We start from the raw sequence: 27,064 nt of genomic DNA on the forward strand, positions 1-27,064 counted from the left end.
GTTGTGTCCTGAATGTACTGAATGACCGGCTTATCCCATGAATGCATTTTTCTTCCCTGATGGCAGAGACATATTCCAGAATTCAAATTGTGAAATAGTGGTTCTTCTTTCACAAAATAAATTTTAAAGAATCATTTTTACAGATAAACTGGCCACCACACTGCTCCTTTACTGTAAATCAAATCTGAACAGGATCAAACAAAATGTTTTTTCTCTTAGCCAGTTTTTGATCCAGTACGTCCTGAACTCAGGATGTTACTTAAGAACTGGATGTTTCATTTATGGCAAAGAATTTGGGTAAAAAAAAAAAAAACCTCCATTACTCCCTTGCAACAAATATTTCCATTGCACCTAAGGAACCTATCAATAATCTGGGAACAAACTTGTATTACACTTACATTTGGAGACAGATGAATAAATGCTGTTGGGAAAGTATAGCAGAAAAGCAGACTTATGTTTAAGGCATTTATTAAAAAGTATACAAAAATGATGCATACAAAGCTATGCTATAATGAACTGAAGCTAGCAAAACCTCACAAGCACTAATATCCGTTCTGTCTTAATGGTCCATTTCAGATGATAAAAGTTCATACAGTGGAAGCGGAGTTTCGCCTGTGGGGGAAAAAAATCCAAGCATTCCTATTCACAGCAAAACGGAATGAGTAAGTCCATTGCAGTTGAAAAAGTTCAAAGTATACATGCTTAGATCAGGAAGACTTCAATATGCTGCCTTCAAGATACCAAATACACACGACAAGAACATGACCGCTAACGGAAAAAAGGCTAGATTCAGCCTTTGTTATTGCTTACTGCAACTGCTACACAAGGTTTTTTTTTGTGGAAGTACGACTTTGTTCTTAGGCTTTGAATAAAAAGGAAGTGGAAGTTTTGTGGAAGTGGGGGAAAAAAAGAATACACCAACAATTTTCTCTCAAAAAAGAGAAAGAACACAATTAAAATCAGCACCAGTCAAGTGATAGTCCTAGGCTTGACTGGGTCTATTAACACCATGTATAATCAGATGAGCTTGTTCTAAAGTGCATAGATGTCCATGAACACTGATGTGAGGGAGGAAGTCTTCACGTTTTTCCTGGTGCAGCACAGAGCTCGAAGGGAACGGCAGATTTGTCAGTCATCAACAGAACAGTCAAGTCTCTCTCAGAAATGGTGAATATTTATCCCTGATTTGCCAGTTTGTTTCGTCCCTATCTCAGTGAACAAAATTAACTCTGGATAGAGCATGCCGAAAGTATGTTTCGCAGCACACTCAACTCTTCATAGCATCAGATGGCAAGCTTCATTCGTCCTGGGCAAAAAAGAACCAAGAGATCTGATTAAGAAATTGTGTAAAATAAACACTTTGAGTTTAACACTCAAACCAATGTTCAACTGATTATCTTTAAAAAAATAATAATAATAATTACCACTTTATTGTATTTTCCATACTATAAGATGTATTGATTTTAGATCCTATTTAACAGGTGTTGCGGTTTACAAATTAAAACTTAAACAACAAATTAAAATTGTGTCATGCAAGGATGTTGTAATGTGCATCTAGCAAATGTTTGGTTAAGAGAAGTGAAATGTACAGGATGTACACCAGTGTTTGTACAAGATCTGAAGCAAAACGGGCACAGATGCATGGGGAAAGGCAAGGAAATTACCACTTGAGTTAATCACTTAGCTTAATTATCTGTGTGCATAGGAAATGAAACACTTTGAGTGCGTACCATGTATAAACATATACTGTACAATGATTCAGGGTTTCAGGCTGATAATTGTGCAATTATAGCATCTAAAGAATACAAAACTGTAGTGAAATCACAGTTTCTCATTACAATTAGAACCATTAAAAACTAGACTTTGGTGCAAGAAATTCCCCAAAATGTAGACAGTTGATAACAGATGTTTTCAGTCTGTGTATCAGAAATACGCATAGCTAGACAATATGGCACAAATATGTGAACACCTGACCTTCACATCCATGTTGCACCTTTGCTTTTATAATCAAAACCCTTCTAGGAAAAGCCCCTTCACTAGATTTCGTACATTCGGAGTATGGCTTTGAGATTTTCATTAAGATAAGATGATAAGAATTAGTGAGGTCAGGTAGTGAAGTCATGTGAGGTGCTTGCAGTTCAGTTGAGTTTAGAGCTCTGTGCAGTTCTTTCAATCAAACACTGACAAACCATGTCTGTATAAACTTCACTTCATGCATAGGGAATCCTAATGCTGGAACAGGACTGGGGCTCTTGGCTTCAATGAAACCTTTGGCTTTATAGTGTACTGTATCAGCTTATGAGCTATGGTTAGTAAATCTACACATACTGATAAAATTATTTTATAATTTTATTTAATTTGAATTAATGCAATTTTGAAATAGAGGCCCCTAATGAAACAGCAACTCTGTGTTATTATGTCTCTATGCAGACCGTCCTCTCCGGTGTGACTTATAGTATGGAAAATATGGTACTTTCTATTAGTCACCCACCATGAAAGTTAAATGACAGCTTGCTTCATCTATGGATTAGACTAAAGCAAGAGCTCAACATTGCAAGGAGACGTGTGTATTTGGGTTCCGTGTTCATGAGCCCATATAGGTCAGCAAAACACAGTTATCTGCATTTCACCACTAAAGCACAGCCATACCAAAGCAGGTGTGAGTACATACGCTCCATCTCACACACACACACACAACAACGGAGAAAGCCACTGAAAACAGCACATACTGTCATACACAATGAACATAAACCACACACAAATGACAAGGAAGATGTGTATTTAAAAACAAACAAACAAACAAACTAAAAAAAAACAACAACACCAACATAGATTATTTCTCTCACTTACACTCACACACCTTCCCTGGGTTAGCGCACATTGTGTTAGATGGGCCATTAGCGATCGGGTGACACGGTTGCCATGCTGAGCTTTTCCATGCCGAGATACTAATCGGATAAAACCCCACCTACCTGCCCACTGTCCCCAAGCAATGGACTGCCTCTGTCTACCTGTCTGTCTGCAAACCAACCAATCAGAGGAGACCAACCAATCAAAATGCAGACGAGGTGACAAGGGACAGCAAATAGGAAAAACGTAGACCCCGTCGCGATTTGTCACGGGGAAGACAGCATGGTTATATTGTGAGTAAATAAAAAATAAGTTGAAAATACATTTAGAAAATATATACATATACATTAAGAAAGTAACATACGAGACAAATGATTCTTTATGTGCATTAAGTGCACAAGAATTACAAGTATTTCTAACCTCAATATCAAGTGTCTGATCCGCTAACCTACTGAAGATCTTAAAAACACACTAGAAATCAAACCTTTAAGTCCAGGAAACATAGTATATAATATTAGCCTTCCTGAATGGGCCATTTTAAACCCTTCTGCATGGGTGGAGTACACCATGAGTGTACTGTGAAGAATGTGTATTGTGTAAGCAGTGTTAGCTCGGTGGTTCAAAATGGTAGACTACTGATTAAAAGGTAATGAGGTAAAATCTCAGCACTGCCAAGCTGTCAGTGCATCTTAAAATATGACAATAGGTTGTCCTGGGTAAGGGCATCCGCCAAATTTATAAGAATGTAATAACTCTAAATGTAGTGGGTGGAAGGATGGGGTAAGAATGACTAGAGAACATGGACTTGATTCAGGTTTCTAAGACTAATACAGAAGTTAGTGTGGTGTAATGTTAGCTCACAAACAACTGTTACTACATAATATACAGTATTAGTGGCGGCTGGTGCAAACTTTTTTTGGGTGGGCGCAAACAAAATTAAAATTAAACTTTTTTTTTAAAGAGTGTAAGCTTGGCCGCGATCACTTGACCGCTGCATAATTAGAAGATCAGGTCATTCTGGTCCAAGCTCTTTAACTTTTTTTCTTTTTTCGTCCGATTGCCTTGCGAAGGGGTATTTTAGCAAGACAATTACAGAATTTTCTTATATTTAGCTCGCTTCCACATCTATCACTATTTAATACATTAACTAACCATCTGCTGACCATTAATAAGACTCATTGAGAATGGTCCAATCACATGAGCCCAAATATTTTAAAACAAAATCAATTCGCTAAGAACAAAAGCGGGAGGGTTTAGGGCGCACAGTGCTACGCCCCAAGGATGATTTGAAAAAAAATCCAATTAGAGCTCAGCCTCAAATCACATGCTTTTCAAAAATTTACGTGCCTACATAGACACTCGTTTGTCCGGCGCCCCGCGTACACGAACACAAATGAATTTAATACAGTTTAGATTTTTATTAAAATTGTAAATGAATTATATTATGAAATACAGCAGAATATTGTGACTGACTTTCATTATTAAAATAAAAAATTATTATGTTAAATAATTACATGTTAAAGTAGCATTCTCCTCTGCCTAACTTTAAGGGGGTGGCGCCCCAGTGCCCCTTATTGACCGGCCGCCACTGTACAGTATACATTTACTAAAACAATGATATTCATCACGCTTTATTCATTATTTAAACAACTATTTACTCTCCGTAACTATGAGTTTTAAAAATAATGCGTTCATATCGTATACTCTGTTTCCTGGGAATTTACACTCAATGTTTTCACTTTGTTAAATATTACTACATTTTGTCTGAGAAATAGAACTTTTACTACTTGGACCTTCAGGTATTTTAGATTTGTTCCTTCCCTACTTCTTAAAGCTGTTCTGAAACACATTGGGTATGTATACATGCATTTTCTCACCTGGAGCTTGTTGGCTCTGGGATCTTCTTCGTGTGCTGGAGACTCTGGAGATAGTGGAGAGAGAAGAGCCCGCACTGCTGGCCCGGGAGATGGGTAGGGGCAGGGGAGTTATAGGTGGAGAATCCAACTGTGTTTGGCAGACAAATAATGAAAGAAAAGCTATTATTTCCAATGAACCTTTTTGCCTAAGCAGCTTGTGCACTTTATATTGGCGGAAAACAGAAATACACAGTTTATTCTATTTTACTTCAATTTTTTTATTTTTTTTTAAATGGAAGTCATATCAGTGCTACCCTGCTTGACCAAAAATAATAATTCTTATAAATATTTGACCATATAAAATTATACCAAGATAAACAATATCAATAATCAAAATTGTTACCTCCTTCAAAGTGTTACAGGTGACAAAATTTCCATCAATCATGCTCTAATTAAAACAAACAAACAAAAACAAAAAACAAGTCACACACACTAATATGTCCCTCGGCTGCCTTTAGCTTCTCTTATGGTGAGCATTCATGTGTGGAAATGTTTCCTCATGCTCTCAAAACCACTTACAATTTGAGACCTGAAATATTTCCGTGCCATGAGAGAAAAAAAAAAAAAAAAAAAAAAATCCACTGATGGGATACTCTTGTCATTCAATACATTCAGGTCGTCAGCTACCGCATAACGTTTCTAAGCCTTGACCTGATGGACTGAAGCAATCCCAGATCAAAACACTGCCTGCAGAGGCTTGTGCAGTGGAAATACTTCATGATGGGTGCAATCAATAGGGTCAATCTGGACTCATAAGACCACATGACCTTTTTCCATTGCTCCTAAGTGCATTCCTTATGGTCCCCAGCAAAATGAAGCCTTTTTTTTTGTAGATTATTTCCTAGCTGCAATTGCTGTAACATAACACTGCCAACTATTTAAATAATCCCCATTTATGACTTTTCCATGAAGTTTATGGTTCAGCCCTACTTTTCCAGGTGTTAATAATATGTTAGACAGTTCTTTAACCAATTTTAGTCATTTTTATGTTTTCTTTTCTCGATGTAGGCCAAAAATTTAACAGTTATGAAATGGTGCCTTTTTCCAGCCAGGTAGTGTGTAAATAGTGTCTTTTGTGTTCGTACCTCCACGCCGTCGTGAGTAGGTGAGGAGGACGTTGAAGAGTTCTCGGCATGTCTTCGTGAAATTGAAGCCGGTCCGAGCTCGATTGTGCGAACACGTTGGGCAAACTTTAAAGAGCACACTGACTCAATGATGTTGCTTTCTAGAGGAGAAACCTAAGAAAACAAATTCATTATTAAAAAAAAGAAAAAAACTGGTTAACTGCACAGTAACAATGGAATTATGAGCCAGTTTCACTTATTCATTCTCATACAGTTTAGGTCAGGAGCCTTTAAACCACATAGTGGTCCTGCAATTAAGAAGGTCTGAAAAAAAATAAAGACCATGGTTTAAACACTACTGTATGTCCTCATCAGGCTCCCAACCTATACCTCTTGACCTTCTCCAAAATTTAAATCCTGCAGTAAAGCGTTACTGTTATTTAACCTGGCAACTCCATTCTTGTTACATTGCAAGGCGGGTAGTAATATTAGATATAGTAAATTTATAAAAAATAAAGGATTTTTTCTTCTAGTCTAGCCTTTTGTCAGTTACAGACAGTGCAACCTTTTTTGGAGACTAATAGGGTAAATTAATCTGAGAAATCTGAGAAATGCCAAAAGCTGTGCTAATATTTATGTATGAATGATTACTACCTATTTGACATTTTGCTACCATCAAATTGTCATGTGGTGCTTCCTTAGTGAACATAAATACGACTGTAAATGTACAGTGGAACCTTAGATTGTGAGTAACGCGGTTTGTGTAGCACACTCTCTGCTCTCCACAGAAACACTGCTCTTTAGTGCAGGTAAAGTGCAGGTTCATTTGTTTTTAATTTTTACTCTACAGCAGAGATTCCATTAACGTCCATTCACGCAAGAGTTATTAGCGATGTTCCTTGCAAATTTTTCCTATAAAACAGTCTTTCCGTTTGTATGTGTGTGTGTGAGAGAGAAACTCAAATAAGAAAGGAGGAAGTGTTACTGTGTAAGACGAGAGGAAGGGAGGGTCTGATTCCTCCTCTCCTCTTACTTTAGCTTCTCTCACACACACAGTGCCAGTGCGCATAAACACTTACCCGTCGGGATTTATTTTTACGTTTTTTAAAAGTAAAGTGCAGGTTTATTTGTTTAATTTTTACTTTATATTTTATGTTAATTATTCTTATGTATTTATTTTTTGGGGGGCTGTGGAATGAATAATTTGAGGTTCCAATATTTTTTATAGGAAAAATTGCTTTGATTAATGTGGGGTTTTGAAATAAGCGTCTGCCTCCGGAACGAATTATGCTCGTAATCCAAGGTTCCACTGTATTGTCTAATCACCCTCACATTTAATCTTGCAGATTAATGCACTGGTAGAGATTACTTATTTTAATTAAGAGGAGTTTTATAGGCATGGAGCACATGGAACATTTGGAAATTGGAATAATAAACCATCTATTATATCTATTTCTTTTCTTTTTGTTTCAAGCAGAAGTGTAAAGTGTTAAGGAGGAGTTTACTGTTTTCAGCCATCAAAGGCCTAGTCCATTATCAGTGTGTGATTAAAATCAATATTTGGCACACTGCACACACACCTGTACCAGCATCAGCGTCTTGCTGTCTCCGCTGAGCGAGTCCTGCAGCAGGTATGTGAGGCGTGAGTTTCTAAAAGGAACATGAGAGTGGCGTGATCGCAGCGCGTTGATGACGTCACCCAGCGCCGAGAGTGACTTATTGATGCACTGAGCCTCACGCAGACGGCTTCCCTCAGCGCCGGATTTAGAGATTCTCTCAGAACCTGCTAGATCGACCAGATTCAGCTTGCCTGCATAAGAAAAGGAACAGTGACAGTTTTAAAAATTTTTAGCTGCTGTTACAAGCACTCATAAGCCTCCTGGACAAAATAATTAGTCACATTTACAAATAACGATGCCTTATTTTGACAATGGCAATAAGCTATATATAAATCAACAGTTCTTGGTTTTCGTGTTGTTTGTCCAAGCAGAACATTACACTGAAGGGACACTTTGACTAGCCTGCAACTTCTTGCATGAGTAACGTAGTAACTAGAGATGTTAATGATTAATTGTTAATTAATGATACAAATATAAATTCTTCTTATTAAAATTTTTTTTTGGTAAACCACAAGACTGCGAATTTGGAGTTCTGGTGATACTTAATATAGGCCAGTATACTTTCAGCAACCTCATTTTTAAACGAGGGCAAAGAGACAAGAGTAATATTTTCGGCAACCTTGTTAACTTCCTTATTGGCAACTATTTCTGTTTCATTACTTGATCACAGAAATTGTTGGGATTGTGCTGCTAGAACTGCAAAAAAAATTCTAAATATATTAGTAAAATATATGTGTATGTAAAATATTTCTTGTGATAATAAATTATTTATCATTGATTATTAATGTTTTCACCTATTGAGAAAAATGTGCGTAGTGAACTAAAACATTAACTGTTCAATGATTTTTACTTACAGTTTATGGAAAAATTCTGAAGAGAAAATATGTTTTATGTTTTGTCAGCTGCCTCAAATATTATGGGGTGTGGAGGTGTGTGGGGTTATCATTACCTGAAGTGCGGTGTCCTGTAGAGGCGTTAAAACCGGCTACATTGACAATGAGGAGAGCATGAGAGCGGGAGCTGTGCTCATTCAGGTTGGTACATGCTGTCGCCCTGTTCATGTGACCCAGCTCAAAAACCTACAGGGTCAAAACAAATATATATTTTTTTACATTCACTTTAGCTGTAAAGTAATCGCAGTACACAAATATAAAACCATATGTTTTATACCATATGTTCTCATATCATCATATGTTTTATCTCTCTGCTCAGACAAAACTGAAGTGTGTGAAATAATTTTTTTCTAGCTTATGGATTAATGATGTTTCTACTAAAGTGGCCAAGGTGGGACACAACGCTATTGTGTGATAAGTAAAGAAGAACAAATAGCCTAATATTAAGTGGCCAAGGTGGGACTTAATGCAAAAACAATTAAACCAAGCAAATGCTGTAAATGCTATGTTTTAGCCTATGGTATAATTTTTTATAATTTTAAGAAGCCACTACAGCTTTTCCAAAACATAAAATCTATTTTCTTTATCATTAGATATACAAAAACAAACAAAAAGTTCAGGGGAAGCCGGTGATATTTGCAGAGGTCACCATATTAGCTTCACTTCTACATTAGATGTCCTTAAATCTTAAGTTTAAAGTGAGAGAAGACAAAATTTAAAGCGTAATAAATAAATAAAAACATTGACTACAATAACACTAACTTTAAAATGAATTCTAAAAAAAAATCATAAGAGCTCTCACCTTATTAATATCCTCCACACTCTTTACTGTAAACTCGGTAAGACCAGGCACATACAGCTGCCCACTGCCATCTGGACACAACTTAATGTCTAGCTTCTCATTTAGATTGTCTCCTAACAGGTTCCTAGGGGAAAAAAAAAAAAAAGAGTTTTTAAAAAGTTTTTCTCACAGCAAGTTTATTACACGCACTACCAATTCTACATTCTAAGCTTATATACCATTTTAAAAAGAATAAATCATTATACTGCAGCTATTATTTGTTTCACAGAATACCTTATCCTATCTCATGTTATGTTGCTGAACAACCAAATCTTACTCTTACTAGACATTACATCATTGGTGAATTGTTTACAGCAAATACTAAATATTACTTTATATTTATATAACATTTTTAACTGCATTAGATTTTAATGTCGTTCTTGTCAGTTTTATAAACATGATGAGCGAATAGGGAGTGTGCTTTAATGTGAATTTATCACAGGTAAGAGTCTTAGGCACTCTGTTTAATACCTTGACTGAAAACACTGTTATCAGTGATGAAATCAATGTAATGCAGAGCTTTCTTTTGTGGCGTTTGTATTCTTACCTTAGTGTCTCATTGTAGATCTCAACCATGCTGACAGTGATGGTGTAGTGCCAGTCAGGCATCTTCTCAGATACCTCAGAGAACAGCAGGCGCAGAGCTCGCTGGTTAATGCCAGGATCCTCAGGAACACCCTGTGTGCCCACGCACAGACAGTAAATGTTACCACTGACAATGAAAAATAATTTTGGGTGACCTTCATCTTGTAGCTTTCCATCCAAACATTTTTTCAGCCCTCTCATGTTTACCTCCATGGTGTAGGTTTTTCCTGAACCTGTCTGGCCGTAAGCGAAGATGCACACGTTATAGCCGTCTATACAGGATGTGATCAGAGACTGCACTTCTTGAAACACCTGTTTAGTTAGAGAGAGAGAGAGAGACAAGGTCACTTCACAGCCCAGTGAAAAACAAAAACAACCAAGTAACAAGGGATACCCATTATTTCCTGACCTCTGCCTGAGTAGCCTGAGGGGAAAAGACCTTGTCCATATCAAAGGTCATGAGCTTGCCCTTATTGGAAAGGTAGAGCACTGCATCATCGTCAGAATCAAAAGACGCCACACTCTTGCCGTCAGCCTCGGCTTCACCTTGACAGATGGGACGCACACGACAGAAAACACGTATGTTTCCTGTCAAAAAGAGAAAATGGATTATCAACAATTTATATAAACATTTTAAACAAAGTAACCATAGCAAGCAATGAGGCGGATATAAAACTGCAAAGTGCAATACCAAGGTCCAAGCATTAATAACAGTATATACCTGTTTGCTTTTATGCTTTACCAACACAATTAACTAATTGTAACTATATAACAGTAAGTAATGAATATGAAAGTATAAATGTTTTGACTACCTTATAACCAGAAATTTTGTAAATGCTAACATCTAATCTATAAAATGTTTCAGTTCAATGGGCAAGGAAAAGAATTAACAGTGTTTATGGGAAAATAATTAAATCATAGGTTGGTATGAGCCTACCTAATATAGACAGAATTACTGTTTCTATTTCTATTGTTACCAAGTTTATTTAAAAACAGGACATCCCAAAGCGGTTTATTTTGTCTTATGTCACAGCAATTTTCTAAAGCCAACATTTATTTATCAAACATCACAAATACAAAGACATCCATTATCTGGGCATATTATTTATGTATAATCAAAGGTAACTGCCCTAAACAATTAATTTATTAAACTTCTTAATGTACATCATACACAGTACATTATGTACCTTTGAGGCGAACCAGTTCATTGTGACACTTCTTTCTCAGGTTCATTTCCCTCTTGTATTTGCGTAGCAGCTCCTGGTTGGTGTTGCTCACCTCTGCAATCATGTGGCATATCTATACACAGAAACATTCATTACGGAAGCTCAAGAATGTGTATATGGGATAAAAGAAGTTCCTTTTGAGTCGTAAACCTAATCTGAAAGCCAAAATAAATTCAGAAGTTGAAAATAAAGTTGAAACTATAGACTATTGCTGCTAAAATTATTTGTTCAAAGGATGTAAAGGTCATGCGTTTCCAAAAGAGAAATTAAGTCAGACAGAATTAGGTGGTGTTTATATCCTACAAGATTGGTGTTTAAGTAATGTTGCTGAAGAACATGTGTAGCAAATATAATCAATTTGCACAGGACCAATTATATCTCTGTACAATTAAAAGAGCTAGGAGTGTCTTTAGGAAGTATGAAAAAAAGTTGTGTGTACCAAATACATCTAATTTTAATAACAGCCAATTGCTTGACTTTTATTATAAACACTTTTTTTTTTATAAGCACAATTTTGAGTCTGTAAAAGTTGTCCTTGATGTCCATAAATATGTGTATTCATACTGCATATTAGCATGTTTATGTGAGGGTCTCACCTCCTGCTTCGCCTCAGTGATAGCATTCTGCAGCATGTAGGGAAAGTCCAGGACCTGCCTCTTCAGACAGTTGTAGTCACACGTAAGTGTCCTCAGGGCAGGCTGCAGAGTCAGCAAATTCATCCTTACGCCTGTATGGAAAAGAGGATTAGAGACATGCTTACATGCACACTGTACAAACACACACACACACACACACACACACACACACACACACACACACACACACACACACACACACACACACACACTTATATCTAGACAAGCTAGTGGAATACACACACCTGCAAGGTTTTCGTGCACAGCTTTCATTTCGCTCTCAGCTCTGATGAACGCCTCCTCGATGACCCTGTTCTTCTCCTCTTCAAGTGTTTGAATCTCAGTTTCCAGCTGGCTCCGCGTTCGCTCCATCTCACCCTGATGTGCCAGGATCTAACACAAACACACACGCACACAATTTGAATAAAAGAAGAAATTAGCAGAATTTTTTTTACACTTCTAATGACATACTGCTCACATCAAAAAAATTAAATCCACTAATCCACAACACTCTGCTTAGGATGACGAAGGGGGATTGATACTGGAGTCCTATGTGGGAGAGTGATAGGAAACCTTTATCTGAGAAACTGTGTACACCATCCTTACCATTTCAAGGGTAAAGGGTTAACCATGGCCAAAATCATTATTATGAATTAGGAATGCCTTGATCCCTGTACATTTTTTCCATAAATTGAAAACATTAATTTGTGTCATCATACTTGTCCAAGCAATGTAGAACACTTAATCAGACTGTAAATCCTATTTTTTATAATAATACTGGACCATCAGTGATGACCATCAGTAAGCATGGTTCATTAATTATTTGTTAAATAATCAACCCTCCATTATTAATGATGTGCATATTGCCACTGATTATATTTTGCATTGCTGACCTTGGTCAGAGAAACCTAGCTGACCTTATACACCTGTGTTTGTCTTTCATGTTGCCTAGAGAATTAGAGTACAGACTGCAGAGCTGAGCCTTTACTAAATTCAGCTTCGGCACAGAAAGGAAAAAAAAAAAAAGAAAAAAGAGAAACTCAGAGTGGAAGAGACTGAATGACTGAGAAAATTGGATGCAAACATGCAAAGGCCATGTGCAATAAAATCTATATATTACTAGGCCCTCATTCAAATTCCTTTATCAGTTTAAATAAAAGTGAGTAGTTCTTGTGATTTCACTTTAGAAAAAAAAAGACAATATACTCTCTTACATAAATGGTACAGCAGGTAATAAATTTTGGGATTTTATTTTATCTCAGAATTTAATTATCCATGATCCAGTGATTAAACCTTAAACATAATCCTAACCAATCTGTAGAAACTTTAGGCAATAGACATATGCTATATGAACAAGAACAGGTAGAGACCCATAAATTTGGGCATTTCCCAAACTTTTGCCACATTTTAAATTTTCCTTCACTGGAATTCAAAGAGACTCCAGGAAAGACTATGGGCATGAGCCTCACAAATCTTAGACCAGGACAATCAACAGCAACAGACAAGACAGACCGTCATATTTATTCAAGCATGTTCTACTAAAAGAAACATCTGCAGAATATGTTCATGTGAAATGTGTCTGTGAGTGTACCTGCTGGCGAAGCTCACTGCTGGTCCTCTGGCTGTTGTGCAGTTTTTGCTCGAGCTCTCTGAGGAGCTGCCGCTGGACCCCAAGCTGCTCCTGGAGAGCCTGGTTATGTGCCTGAGCCTCCATCAGAGCCTTTTTCCATTGAGACGACTCGGCATCTGCTGCCTTGCTCACATACTGCAGAGAGAGAGATTGAGAGAGGAGAGATAAACCACAAGTACTGTAACGTTTGATATTCATGTTTTATCATTACTGAATTCCATGTATTTATTTACAAGATCTATAAGAAACTGTTGCAAAATTGTGTGCATCAAAATTGACAATGTAGATGTTATCTATAGACTGGATAATACAGCCTTGTTAATGCCCCCTCTTTTAGTTCTATATTTCTTTTGTATTACGACATAATATTCATCTGATCATAGCAGGTTTTAGTATTATGCAAATACAACCTCAGACGAACAATCTTTTTTTTTTTTTTTTTTAACCATACCATTATTTATTTAACAAAAATGAAGCCAAAAAACACAACCAAAATTAAAAGAGGGGGTATTAACTTTTACACCTGACTGTATATAGTCATTTAATGCATTTTAAAAAAAGTTTCTTTTTGCTTATACATATTAGCATATTATCATACTTAGATCAAAATGACTAAAGTAATGGTCAGGTCGGGGTAAAAAGAATAAAGAAGTAGGACATTAAGATCAAATACCTCTGATTAATCAAAGTTAAAATCATGACATGACATTAAGTATTTTAATGAAATTCAACAAAAGAACTAAACATAACATTAATATTAAATGTCTGTTATGCTTTAATTCACAAGAAATTATATCTAATGTCCCAGTTTGACTTGAACAAACCTACATATTTTAGTCATGATTTTTTTTCCCCAGCAACTTATTTAAAGGTGAATGTAAAGACAGACAGTATAGCATTTTTGAGTGCGTGAACACAAGTCTTACCATGGCCTGAGATGGCGCTGCTGTACTGTGGCGTTGCAGTATTTCCTGCGTGTGTGTGAGCTGCTCCTGAAGATTGTCACGGCTCTGTAATGCCTCCTCCAGTTGCGCATGCAGCTCATCCATTGTGCCGGCTCTCGCCCCGAGCTGATGTTCGAGCTTGGCCATGTGCCGCTCATACTCTTTACAGCGCTCCTCACATAAGGAGAGCGCCCCACGTAGGGCTGCTGCCTCCTGAAACACACACACCGGGATAAAGTGGGACAGAGAAAAAAAACTTATTACTGGATCTAAGTGCTCTATTATTATTATTACTTTTTCATCATGCTGAAAATTAGACAAGAAATTTGATCTGGCTGTAAGGACAGGGCGTGTGTGTGTGTGTGTGGTAATTATCTGGCTGTAATGCCAGGTGTGTTACCTGGCTGTGAGGGCAGGTGGAGGTGGAGCAGGTGTGTGCAGGCTCATGGATGCTGCTGGACTTAAGCTCCTGTCTGAGCCGCTGATTCTCGCTCTCTAGGAGCTCCAGCTGCTTTTCCAGGTCTGTCGCCCCCTACATGCGTGCAGGCACACACACAGACAGACAGGCGCACACAAACAGACACACACAAATGAAGCCTGCTGAAGGTCTGCACCGCTCTCGTATGTAAACTAGGGTAGGCTCAAACTCAAAGTGTGACAGGGAGTGTCTCAGCTCTCGCAAATAAAAACAGACTGAAGGGAAATGGCAAAAACTAAATGCAGGCACTGGACTTAGTCTTACTTGAGTCCTGATAGTTACTTTGCCTTAATAAGTTCTCTCCTTTAAGGATTAAAAATATAATCAATGATTATTGTGAATGTTATCTTGAGCTACCTGCTTTGAAATTCAAAACAAAAACAAAAACAGGTGAGCTCTCTCGGGCAGGAGTCTACACACTAGTACAAAATGAGGAGGTGTCTCAACAAAACCTTAACTGACAGGTGAAAATGTAAAGCTCATACTCAATAGTCAGATGTTGGCTGTTCATTTTGGTTTCCTTCTGGTTTCAGCCTAAAGTGTCAACATGTACCAGCATTTATTCTGAATCCAATCAAAATAGTGAACTCAGCTGGATATAACAGAAGAGATGTGATTTGTTTTTTGACTGCCTCTCTGGACTGATTAGATGGAGTGTGATACACAATCCCAGTCGTCTCATTTACAGTATATGTGAGAATTCGGGGCTGTTATTGACAGAATAATGCTGAGATAACCCTGATTTAATAATCATGTTGCTTATTGATCAGACATATCAAGAAGAGATTTCTTTTCTAAAAGACTTTATTCTTTAAAAATCCCAAATATTGCTTTTAGTTAATAATTTTTGGTCAGGAACATTAATTTCACAGTCATCCTACGTTTTAATTAATGAACTATTTACAAGCAGCCAGTCATTTTCCATGGCAATGCATTACAAAGAGCTTATATTCTTGTGAAAGGAACAGTGTTCTCTTAAATTCATGCAAAATTGGAATTTAGTTCTGCCAGTTCTCGAAATGTACAGCAACATCTACCATTTTTGTTCATGTTAATACATTAATGGTTAACAGATAGATTTTTGTTTACACAGCTCATTGAATCATCAAATCCCTCATTTGGATAAACTTAAACTTTAAATGGCTAATAAATGTCATGAAATGAGCAGAGAAACAAATTTTCTAGCACTTGCTAGTTATGCAGCTCAGTTGTTACACAAGTAGGTGATGATTTAAATGCTTAGCTTCAATAAATTCCCCAGTCCAATCCAAGTTTTCTGATTATGGATGTTCTCCCATTCTCTAGTCTCTAACTTTCAGCTCCTTTTCTAGTGTCAACACAAACCAAGTCTCATTTACCAGCTCAGAGCGCAGTCTCTCCACCTCCTGAGTCTGGTCCTTCAGTTTCTTCTCCAGCTCCTCAATCTGAGGTCACACACACACACACACACACACACACACACACACACACACACACACTTACTTTCTGTGGTTACAGTTTCTGTGGTTTGTTTTACTTTTTTAATACTATAAGATGCATGTGTATATCTGATGTTTGAATGTTTCGATAACTGTTAGATAACTGCTTTCTAAGACGTTAGCAAAGCATGACAGTAAGGACCATAAAATTAAATTAACAGTGGAGTAACTGGTTGCCTTACTTCCCAAAGAGCCCACATTTGTTTTTTTCTGGCTGTCCCTTTTAGCTATGCTTCCATAGCCAGCCCTGGAGTCCCTGCTTGCACTCTGCACTAAATTCACTCAGTGCTGCTTAGCTGCCAGTGATCCAGACCCCCTCTGCCATCCAGACCTCTTTGACTTATTACTCTCTGTTGCTCCGCTTCTGGTTAGAGACCTCGTTGTACGAAGGCCCAGTACGATCTGCTTGGAATGTATGTGGTGACGGTTTCACTTGACCACTGAGATGGTTTTGGACTTGGCTGATGCCGACAGCTGTTCTCTGAGGACTTGTGACTGCAGTCCCTCCATGATTCAGGACTGAAATTCCCCACATAGAGTTTTGTATCTGAGCCTCCAACAACAAAGGTGGACTCATAGTAATCATACTACATAGTAATCTAAACAACTCTCCTGTTATACTGAATGTCCAGTCTTGTAATGCACAGTACGACCACATTATCCGTCATAAACCAGATGATGGGTTCCATTTCAGTTTGGTTCCTCTCAGGGGAACAATGTTAAAATATTAATGTTATATATAAAATATATGACCCATTATATACTACCCATATTTATTTATTGGGATTTATTTCCATAGGTATATTCATTTGGGTTACTGTATGTAGCATAACCTTGCATGGTATGTAAAACTCTAGAGCACAGCAGCTCGTTAGCCATCACCGTCAGCTAGCTTTCTGGTACTGTTTGTTATGACATTAACATTTATGACCAGCACATACTGGCCCAGTGTGTATCAGTTTGTTCACCTGTGTGTGTAGCCTTGTGATAAGAGCAAGCTGGTATGCTTCTTCTTTAAGCCGAGGCTGCGCGTGAACTTTCCGTTCCCCAGCAATGTCAGGATAATCCTGTGGATGTAGTGATCCTGTACTCAGTTGTCTCACACCTACACAAACATCAGTCAAAGAGCAACAAAATCACTTCTTCATTCTCAGCGCCATTACAGATTATTCACTAAATAAGTAGGTCATGTACTTGTGGTGAAGCCAGCTTGGCTGGGCTGGCTGTCCTGCTCAAGATTGGTGAGTGGATGCTCTTGGCTTATGGTTGCTTTGTCTTGTTGGTCTTGATTGACCTGCGGTGTGTGTAGTTGCTGTAGAAGCCGTCTGTCCGTGACGTCTTCGCTACGCAAACGAGCCTGGAACTCGCACACTTTATCTTGTAGCGCCTGTAAAAAAAGACAACATTAACTGGTTATATTTAAATTTCTGCCTTGGTGTACAGATTCAGCACTGTCTTGAGTCTCTATTATTTATTCTGTCTAATTTTAACATACAAATACTATACCTGTATAATTGATAAATTGGGTGATGTTACCCAGTGGTTCCCAAAACGGGGGCTCGCGGAATAATTTAATGGGGTTGCGAGAGGGATTAACAAATAATGTCTTTTTTTGTGATTATAATACACACTTTTTAGTATTACAAGTAAATGCTATAAATAAATATTTTCTGATTTGTAAAGATATTACTAAATTAAATGTGAGTGTTAAAAAAAATTAATTCGTGACTCAAAGATATGATGTCACTGTGCAGTGACTGGCTCACTAGCTATTGCTATAGCGCACAACTGCAAGTGAAAACTGCAACAACCGAGATGGATAAATTTGCTATCCGCAAATCTAAAAATGTTAAGGAAATTGTGGACAGTTTGCCTGAGTCATCGGAACCATGTACATCGACCAAGCATAGGAGCAAGACCCCGTCAGACCAAAGTAGGAAACGTCGAAAGTATCGGGAAGAATTCATAAAGTATGGATTCACTTGCTCTACTGTTGACAACATAGATTTCCCTTAATGTATAATCTGTTCGAAGAAATCATGAAAGTATGAAGCCCAGCAAAACACACAATTGCTCAACAAGCAAAAAAACAAACAAACAAAAAAACAAGTACTCCCTTCCCATTAAAATGTAAGCCAAAAGTATTTAAATGTATAGTAAATGTAGTCAAAATACTGTGAACAGCTTGTTATGCTTATTGCTTGTTTTTGATAGTGGAGGTCGTGAGATCTTGTCGATCTTCAATTAGGGGTTGCTGGCTTGAAAGTTTGAGAACCACTGATGTAACCTACTATCATTTTTTCACTGCAATTAAAGTTGTAAGTTTGAAACCCAATGAAGCCCTAGCTATCTGTGTGTTATTTTTGCAGTATGATGAAAAATAAGCAGCATTTTAAAAATGTATGTTTGTCTGGATTCACATGTAACTGGTAGCTGCTGTATAAGGGGAACTTATAGGTGAATAAAATTGGGTAAAAATAGAAAAAACAAAACAAAAGAGACACTATAATTTAAAGTCTGTTTAGGTGGACTAGGACATGAAACGTGTCCAGTCACTAAAAACTTCATTCTAAAGTAAACTTGGATGCTTACAACACAGCATCAAGCACAGAATCAAGCACATTCACATTCATCACTACAGAAAACATTCTATGTGGAGAGAATTACAGAGAGAACAAAAATAACTCACAGCTAAACACAAAGAAGAAGAGTGAGATGGCACTGTAAATGCATCATGGCAGAAATGGGAGCATGTGACCTTCTGTACAGGTAAGATGGAGATATTACCATCTCAGGGAGTTTTTCCTTGCCACTGTCGCCCTCGGCTTGCTCACCAGGGACAAACTGACCATTTTGATTCATACACATTCACATTTCATACAAACTTAAATAATTCTTTTGATTGTGTAAAGCTGCTTTGCGGCAATGACAATTGCTAAAAGGGCTATACAAATAAAATTAAATTGAAATTGAATTGAATAGATGTGAGACAAGAGCCATGAGACAAACAAGGTAGCTAATCAGGCAGATACATCTGTTTTTCTTTTTTTTTTATGTACAGTACGAATCAAAAGATAAATCTTTTTATAATTTTTTCTTTATTTTTATTGTTTTCAACATTGTATTTTTAATAATGACGCCATTTAACTATTTTTACAACAAATATGTAATTGTGTAGTCCACAAAAATGTGTTAAATAACCCAGAATTTGTTTTATATTTTTGATTTTTTAAAGAAAAAGCAAAATTTTTTCACCTTTTGCTTTGATGACAGCTGTGTACACTCTTTACATTTTTACAGTCAGCTTCATGAGTTAATCACCTGGAATGGTTTTTAAACTAAAAATCTTGCAGGATGGGTTTTGAGTACTTGTTGGCTGCTATTCCTACACTCTCCGGTCCAACTCATCCTAACCCATCTCAATCGGATTATGGTGGGTAGGTCATCTAATGCAGTACTCCGTAACTCTCCTTCATCAACAAATAGCACTTAAATAACCCTGAGGTGTGTTTGGGGTGAATGACTTGTTGGAAAAAAAATGATGGTCCCACTACGTGCTAACCAAATGGAATGGCACGTCATTCCAAAATACTACGGTCACCAATACTGTCACCAGCAAAGCAACTCCACATCATCACACCTCCAAGCTTTACAGTGGGAACTAAACATTTAGGGAATCATTTATTCACCGTCTTTACATCTAACAAAAGCCTGAATCATAAATCTCAAATTTGGACTTTAGGCCAAAGGACAATTTTCCCCTGATCTAATGACTATTCTTTGTGTTTCTTGGCCCAAGCAAGTCTCTTCTGTTGTCTGACTCATGCTGTCTTTTCTGAAAAGTTTATGTTGAAATATGTCTGCTGCTTGAAATCCGAGAAATATTTATGTGGGCTCTAATCCGAAATGCTGTAAATCCGCGGTTTCTGTGGGTGGTCATTCTCATAAACATATCCTCTGCAGCAGAGGTAGCTCCTGGTCTTCCTTTCCTTCCTCATGAGAGTTAGTTTCATCATAGCGTTTTATGGTTCTGGCGACTGTACATGGAGAGACTTTCTTGAAATTTTGCAGACTGACTGTCCTTAATTTCGTAAAATAATTATAATTATTACAAAGATTGGACAATCTAAATTATGAAGCATTCTGGGTTTTTTAACACTTTTTGTTTTTTATACAATTTCATATGTGTTCTTTCACAGTTTGGATGTCTTCAGTATTAACGTGCGATGTTGCAAAACATTTAAATAAAGAAAAGATACTTAAAAGGTGTGTCCAAACTTTTGACTGGTAGTGTAGGTGTTAAGACTACCTGGTACAAACTACCCAGGGTCCCAAAAAACTAATTTAAGAAATACTGAGTTAGAGAAAGATTAGATGCGCACTAGACTTTATCAACTTAGTGACAATGATCATACAAACAAAAGATATAAAATAAAAAAAGTTACAGATGTCACCCCATACCTTGTACTGAAGTGTTTTATTTTTTCAACAACAATTTTCCAACAAGTAAAGTTTTTATTCAGTGTAAAACCTTGGATTGCGAATAACTTAGTTTGAGAGTGTGATTTTATAAAATTGATAAATAAAGAGGTCTATCTGCAGAGCGTCACATGATCACACCTGAGCCAATAATTCTCTCTCACGCGTGCTGTGGGATTGTGCGTAATTGCCTCTCATGCTCTGCCTTATTGTGCGTACCTCACTCGTATAGTCAACACCTGTGCGCACGCTTACTGTTAACTATAACATTGTGTGCATGTGCGCGTAAAACATTTCTTAAAGTTGTGTCCATGTGACTGTTCTTTTAGTATTTGTACTGCAACAACGGCCCCCGTGAAGAAAAAAGTTAAAAAGGCTGTAGCAGTGCTAGAGATCAATCAATTGTCATTGGGTGGGTTACTTGTTAAAAGTCACTTGAAGTGTTAAAGTAAATTTTATATAATAAACATTTGCATAAAAAACATACTTTCATAAAGTGCTGACCCTGGAGACACTTCCCACAAATGGTTAACTTCACAACATCGGCAACTAAGGGTTTATTCTGTACTATTCATGGTGTACAGCATACAGGTCCCTGGGCATTGAAGTGCATTAATATAACCCATATATGTTATATACAATATAACAAAGCTGCTTTTATTAAACATTAACACTTTCTGATTAACCAGATTTGTGAATTTAACAATAGTGTGGTGCAAAAATTGTATAGTCTCTTAATACAGACAAATAAGAAACAATAGAAACAGGAAAGAAAAACAAAACAAAGGAAAATGAGAAAAATAAAAGCCAGAAAATCATCAAACATTATTTGAATACATTATGACAAAACATAATTTGAGGATTAATGACACAATAATAAGCAGGACTAACAGTCAAAGTCACTGAGCAGCACAATACTAACATTCTGGATCAGTTTTCTTGTTGCTAATCATGTCATTAAGTTTGCCAAAAAGCTTAACCTAAAGAGTAAAATATACTTACACATGACGCCCCTCTAATCTATCTGACCGAGTTGGATTGTACAGTAGAATCGAGTAAGCTGGAAGGTATAGAGTGCAAAGCAGAAGCAATAGCAATTTTGCTAGGCATTAGCACTACAAACTGAGCTTGACAGGACGTCAGAACATTGTAGGCTGGGTACACAGTTGTGACACACATGCACGAGTGTTCGACGTCAATGCTTTTGTGTTTGATCATAAAGTCGCTGAGCATTCAAAGGATAAACACCGGTCTCTCAAAGACATGAACACAGCTGGGCAGCATGTGATCAAAGACCAATCAGGGACGAGCATGAGTTGTGGACTGAAGAGACTGGAAACGCGGGTATGAAGAGTCCAGCTCTTTCCCATTTATGCTCTCTCACACACACACACACACACACACACACACACACACACACACACACACACACACACACACACACAACAGACATGCCATTTGAAAGTTATTTCAAGGTCCTTTAAGCACCTAATGAACTGCTGTCCTAGATATCTAATGATATTAAAAAACACTATTTAAAATGATAGAACTGATGATAAAATAATTAACAGGCAGAACGAGATGCTTGTGCAGGGTTAATTTTGGCCAAACTAGTCAGAACACAACATGTAAATTTTATGAAAATTTTAAAGTGAAATTCTCACAGGCCTATAAATACATAGAAAAGTGTGTTCTCTTCCTCTTGGACTTGCTTACACACTTTTAAACAATCTGTTTTACACTTTAAACATGCTCTTTATCCAGCCTAATAAAATGGGACTGAAGTTAAGTGTGCACTAATGGAGTAAAAGCACAGGCTGTACAAAAAGGCAAAAGAGCCAAAGATTAAAGTTACTAGAAGCAGCTTCAAGAGGATGGTGTGTCCGATGTGTGTGTGTGTGTGTGTGTGTGTGAACACAACCTGATGAGAATGTATTCATCGTTACCTGTATGAGCAGCTGCTGATCAGAGAGGGCAGGATCGCTGTGATCTGAGGTCAAGCGGCGGTGCTGAAGAACAGAGTTGGGCAGGGTCAGGAAGGAGCTCTCCTCCTCACCATCACTAATCAGGAAATCCACTGAGCTTGCTGTACACACAGACACATACAGTATACTTTGTGTACAGTACTAGGGATGCAGTCAGATACAATACAGAACAGAAAGCATGCTTTTGTGCATCAGGCCATCAGGCAAGTTGGACATTTTCTAAGACCAGATAACATGAGGTGGTGAGTACTTGTTGGCTTCTTAACCCCCCCCAAAACAAAACAAATTATTAAAATGTGCACAAAGTGGTGGCCGAGTCAGATGTGAAAACGATTCCTCATGCTCCGAGAATCACACTTCAACAATTTGCATCCTGGAATATCCCTCAAAGAAGAAAAAAATCCTTTTACTGGAAGAATAACCAGATCATTCAGTACATTCAGGTCATCAGCTGAGTTTACTTTATTGACCTGACCAACTGAATCAACTCCAGATCAAACCACTGCCTCCAGAGGCTTGTACAGGCATCACATATGTGCTTCTCTTCACAAACATTGCTCTGGGTAGACCTGGACTTATCAGACCATATGACCTTTTAACATTGCCCTGAAATCCAACCTTTATCCAACTTTAGCAAACTGAAAACATTTTATTCCTGATTAGCCTCACTAAAAGCTGTTTATAGCCCCACAGTTGTTCAGAACCAGTCCTGTGAGTCTGTTTGTGTGAGTAGAAATGCTCTTTTTTCAAGCTTTTATTTTTCTCCACCCAGATGGTTTATAACTATCCTCCCAGGTTTCATAAATGTGTTCATTACAGTAAGTTTAACAATCTCATTAGTTGTTTTTTTTTGCTTAAGGTGGCTATTTTGAAAGAACAAATTTTAAACAATGGTAACATCTGTAAGGTACTTAAATGGTAACATCTTGTTCTAAAACAAAATTAAATTACAATAAAATAATAAAAAAGGGGCAGGTCATATTAATAGTGTGTGTTTAAAACATTATACGCTTAAAAACACCCAATAAAAATTGAGGGTAAGTGCTCAAGGAAATGTTTCAGGATTTGCTAATGTAGCTGCTAAACCGTTGCCTTGTAGCACTACAGTACAACTTTGACTGATGAAAAATGTGGGAATTTGTAATCTTTTATGGACAAACTACTAGCTCAAAACAAAAAGTGAATCCGTAGCACATAGTGATCGTCCCTTTTCTTTATCTAAATGTTCCCTGTCAATTCATTTCCACAATAACAAACTCAGGGTCTCTAGGCACCGTGGAAACAGGCACAGTGTGATAAACATGGTATGTTAACAGATAAAATGCTTTAGAGAGTGACACATTAACCTAACGGTGGTGCCTGCATATGAGAGTGTGTGTGTGTGTGTGTTCTCGTGTGTGTCTTTTGATTTTCCAAATCTACTGCACAGAGCTCCAGAGTCTTATCATGGGAAAAACAATCACAGCTCTGTGCTCCTACAAGCCCCGGGTACACACAAAACAAGGTAGTGATTGAGACGAAATTCAGTTTCACCTGAAACTTTCTGTAATCTCAGCTAAAGGCTTTAGAGACAGTAGCGGAGGAAACACAAACGGCGGACATTTGGAAGGCGTTAGGCTTAAAAAATTCAATAACACTGTAGGCTACTGACGTCAAAAAGGAACCGTGGCTTTGTGTTTTTCGACATGGGAGAGGTGAACACACAATATGCTTGCTATTCAAATGGTTAAGGTAGTGATCACACCTTGTTGCTAAGCAACTGGGAAGCATTACGCAGAACAGGGGTCACTTTAGATGGCCTTAAAATGTTTTACAAATTGACCAAACAAGGTGTTTGGCAATATTTGAGCAATGTCAGAAGTGTACTATTAAAAAGTCAGGGTCAGTGTGTGGCCACTGCTCTGATACTAGTCTAAAAACCGGAAAAGATAAACACACATTTTACATCCTGTAATGAAATTTGATCTAGAGTTTATTGGGATCATCTTGCACAGTGTGTCAAATAATAACTGCTGGAATTGCTGAGTTTAACAAGCTAATGATTTTTCAGTCTAGTATGTAGTGGTCAGGTGTACAAACGACAGTTTGACACGCAGAATTTTAGTTTACCAATTGCACCTGAACTTTCATGGGTTCTAACACTTCACAGGTATCAGTACTGAATCCCAGGTTGTGACCTCTGTGCTTTCCAAACTACACGAGTGATCTGCTTACAAAGAAAATACATGACAATGTGTGTCATCATGTTCTCAATATGTTCATGGGAAGCTCTCACACTGTGATAATGTTTTAATTATGGTTCAGGATATTTGTGATTGTAAAACGAATGAATACAATATGCTGAATTTACACTTGTGGTAAAGTCTTTATGCAGCCGGAAAGCTTTTTCTCAAAAGCCTAGCCTTAAAGAATCGACTCCTCTAGGAAGGTTATACGTGAAACCTGCTTTCATTTTGCTAGTTTACAAGTCAGTGATCTTAGAGGAACAGTCTGTACTTTAGCTGCTCACCTGTTGCGACGATGTCTGCGGTATAAATCAAAAGCAGGATTGTGGCAGCTCATTATAATGGTACACCATGTTAAATATTTTAATACACCATCTAACAGAGTCTCTTCTACAGCTCCTTCATACCGATGTCAACATCAGCAGATGTACAGGGTAAAAATAAATTAATACACAAACATAGCACAGCCTTTTAACAAGCTTCTTTCTAATCTCCAAAGAGCAACATCTTTACCTGGAATAAGTGTAAATGCTTCCCCCCTCATTCAGCCTGATCTCCTTTCCTTCTGTTGCATTCTTGTCTTTCTCTCCTCTTTGACTGAGCTAGTCAGCCAACCGTGCGCACGCGTGTGCGCGCACACACACACACACACACACTCTCTTGCTTACTGTCATTCACACACACACATTCTTGTCATCTGAAAAATGTCACCACACTGGTTTGAGTGAAACCACGTGAGGACACTCACCGTCCAATGAAAGGTCGTTGTTCCAGAGCTCCTGCAGGCAGGGGGTGTGGCCGAGGTCCCACGTCTTCCTTGTGCCAAACATGTCCGCCGGGCCAAACAGAGCGTACCGCTAAAAGAGAGAGATAGAGGGGGGGTGGGCAAGGGATCACATCACATATTTTAATTTAAGTGCTGCACAGTGCTCAGTTCAAGCTTTAAAGCTTTATCTTATCTGCCCATGGTTCTCTGCTACACATGCACACACATATACATACATACACACAGTATATATATATATAATCTTCAGAATCCATGGTACCGTCCTATTTAATCAGATTACTTTATCAGATTACTTTTATACACGTGGATGGAAAAAAACCCTAATTGAACATAATTAAAGGTATGTTAGTGCCCTCCACATCTGAGCACACACACATGGACAAATGCATGTACACGTGTGCACAGCTCATTCGCAACTTTATAGCACATACAGGAAGAGCCTGAGGCTCTGCTGTGTTTGCTCTCTATCCAACTGACAGGATAGATTTTCCAGGATCGTTAAAATGCTGTGGAAGTCACACAGTGTCATCATTATCACTCGCCCTCTAAACCAGGGGGGTCTCCAAGGGATCCTACGTCTTGTCCTATTTATGTCTAGAGCAGAAGCTCCCACTTGAGATGAATGTAAACCTGGAGTCAACCCCCCCCCCATAAAACCCCTGCTCTAGCGCATTCATACGCTACAGAATCACTTGGAGTGTTTTTTTACTGGACAATCAAAAACACAAACCATCTCGAACCTGAAACAGGAACAGCATTCCTAGTTAATTTTACACCAACAAGGGCCGTCAAGAGGATAATGATACTTTGTGTCATGATGATGCAGTTGCTTGTGACACCATTGTTCTCACAGGTTTAACAAGAAGAAGTGTATAAAATAAAATAGTTTCTGTCTATTTTATTTGTGGTTACACCACCTACTGTTATGGCTGTAACAAAATAAACAGACCAAAAGCTTATTTTAAAATATAAATACTATTTGTACACTTACACTACAACGAGTAGTTTAGATAACTAAATATAAGTTGTGAGAAACTGCATATATAGAACATTATACCATAAGGAAGACCACTAGGAGCAGCAGCAGCACAGACAGTAAAGTACTAATAATAAACAGAGCACTGTGCAAAAAAGCCCAACACTAAGTTTATATGGACCCTAATAATCTGATATAATGCAAACACTGCAATCAGAATGGTCTGACCTGATCCAACCCGATCCTAATTAATTTTTAATTGTAATGCAGGGAGTAGTGTAAATAATCGATTCAATACTGTATGTATAGTATGTACTGTATTAGCCATCTACATCAACAGCAATCTTTTACATTTCTCTCTTGTTGGAATTAATATGCTTATGAGATGTACCAATTGCAATTTTCCTGGCTGATTTCAAATTCAGATCTGCCAGTGCAGATTTTTGGCCGAGT

At 37.7% G+C, this 27,064-nt stretch overlaps 1 protein-coding gene across 9 annotated transcripts in view; it reads right to left on the reverse strand.

Annotated features, from left to right (window-relative positions):
- Nucleotides 1-451: 451 nt before the first annotated feature.
- The window catches only part of kifc3 (kinesin family member C3), a 50,103-nt gene continuing 23,490 nt past the window's right edge, over nt 452-27,064 (reverse strand). For 5 of the 9 annotated variants that reach the window (XM_053500212.1, XM_053500205.1, XM_053500213.1 and 2 more), the window contains exons 2-22: nt 25,597-25,705; nt 22,585-22,724; nt 17,354-17,546; nt 17,128-17,264; nt 16,040-16,105; nt 14,604-14,735; nt 14,186-14,416; nt 13,221-13,394; nt 11,875-12,022; nt 11,591-11,721; nt 10,956-11,067; nt 10,178-10,356; nt 9,976-10,080; nt 9,731-9,861; nt 9,145-9,268; nt 8,399-8,528; nt 7,411-7,640; nt 5,852-6,004; nt 5,110-5,154; nt 4,728-4,854; nt 452-3,019 (exon numbers count right to left, since the gene is read on the reverse strand). In XM_053500212.1, coding sequence (XP_053356187.1) covers nt 2,949-3,019; nt 4,728-4,854; nt 5,110-5,154; nt 5,852-6,004; nt 7,411-7,640; nt 8,399-8,528; nt 9,145-9,268; nt 9,731-9,861; nt 9,976-10,080; nt 10,178-10,356; nt 10,956-11,067; nt 11,591-11,721; nt 11,875-12,022; nt 13,221-13,394; nt 14,186-14,416; nt 14,604-14,735; nt 16,040-16,105; nt 17,128-17,264; nt 17,354-17,546; nt 22,585-22,724; nt 25,597-25,678 — 2,841 coding nt within the window. In that variant the 5' untranslated portion in view covers nt 25,679-25,705 and the 3' untranslated portion in view covers nt 452-2,948. Of the gene's footprint in view, nt 3,020-4,727; nt 4,855-5,109; nt 5,155-5,851; nt 6,005-7,410; nt 7,641-8,398; nt 8,529-9,144; nt 9,269-9,730; nt 9,862-9,975; nt 10,081-10,177; nt 10,357-10,955; nt 11,068-11,590; nt 11,722-11,874; nt 12,023-13,220; nt 13,395-14,185; nt 14,417-14,603; nt 14,736-16,039; nt 16,106-17,127; nt 17,265-17,353; nt 17,547-22,584; nt 22,725-25,361; nt 25,485-25,596; nt 25,706-27,064 lie in introns of those variants that run through there. The other 4 variants (XM_053500206.1, XM_053500208.1, XM_053500214.1 and 1 more) reach the window with 4 other exon arrangements.

Source organism: Clarias gariepinus, chromosome 7 (genome assembly GCF_024256425.1).
Source record: "Clarias gariepinus isolate MV-2021 ecotype Netherlands chromosome 7, CGAR_prim_01v2, whole genome shotgun sequence".
NCBI classification, from domain to species: domain Eukaryota; kingdom Metazoa; phylum Chordata; class Actinopteri; order Siluriformes; family Clariidae; genus Clarias; species Clarias gariepinus.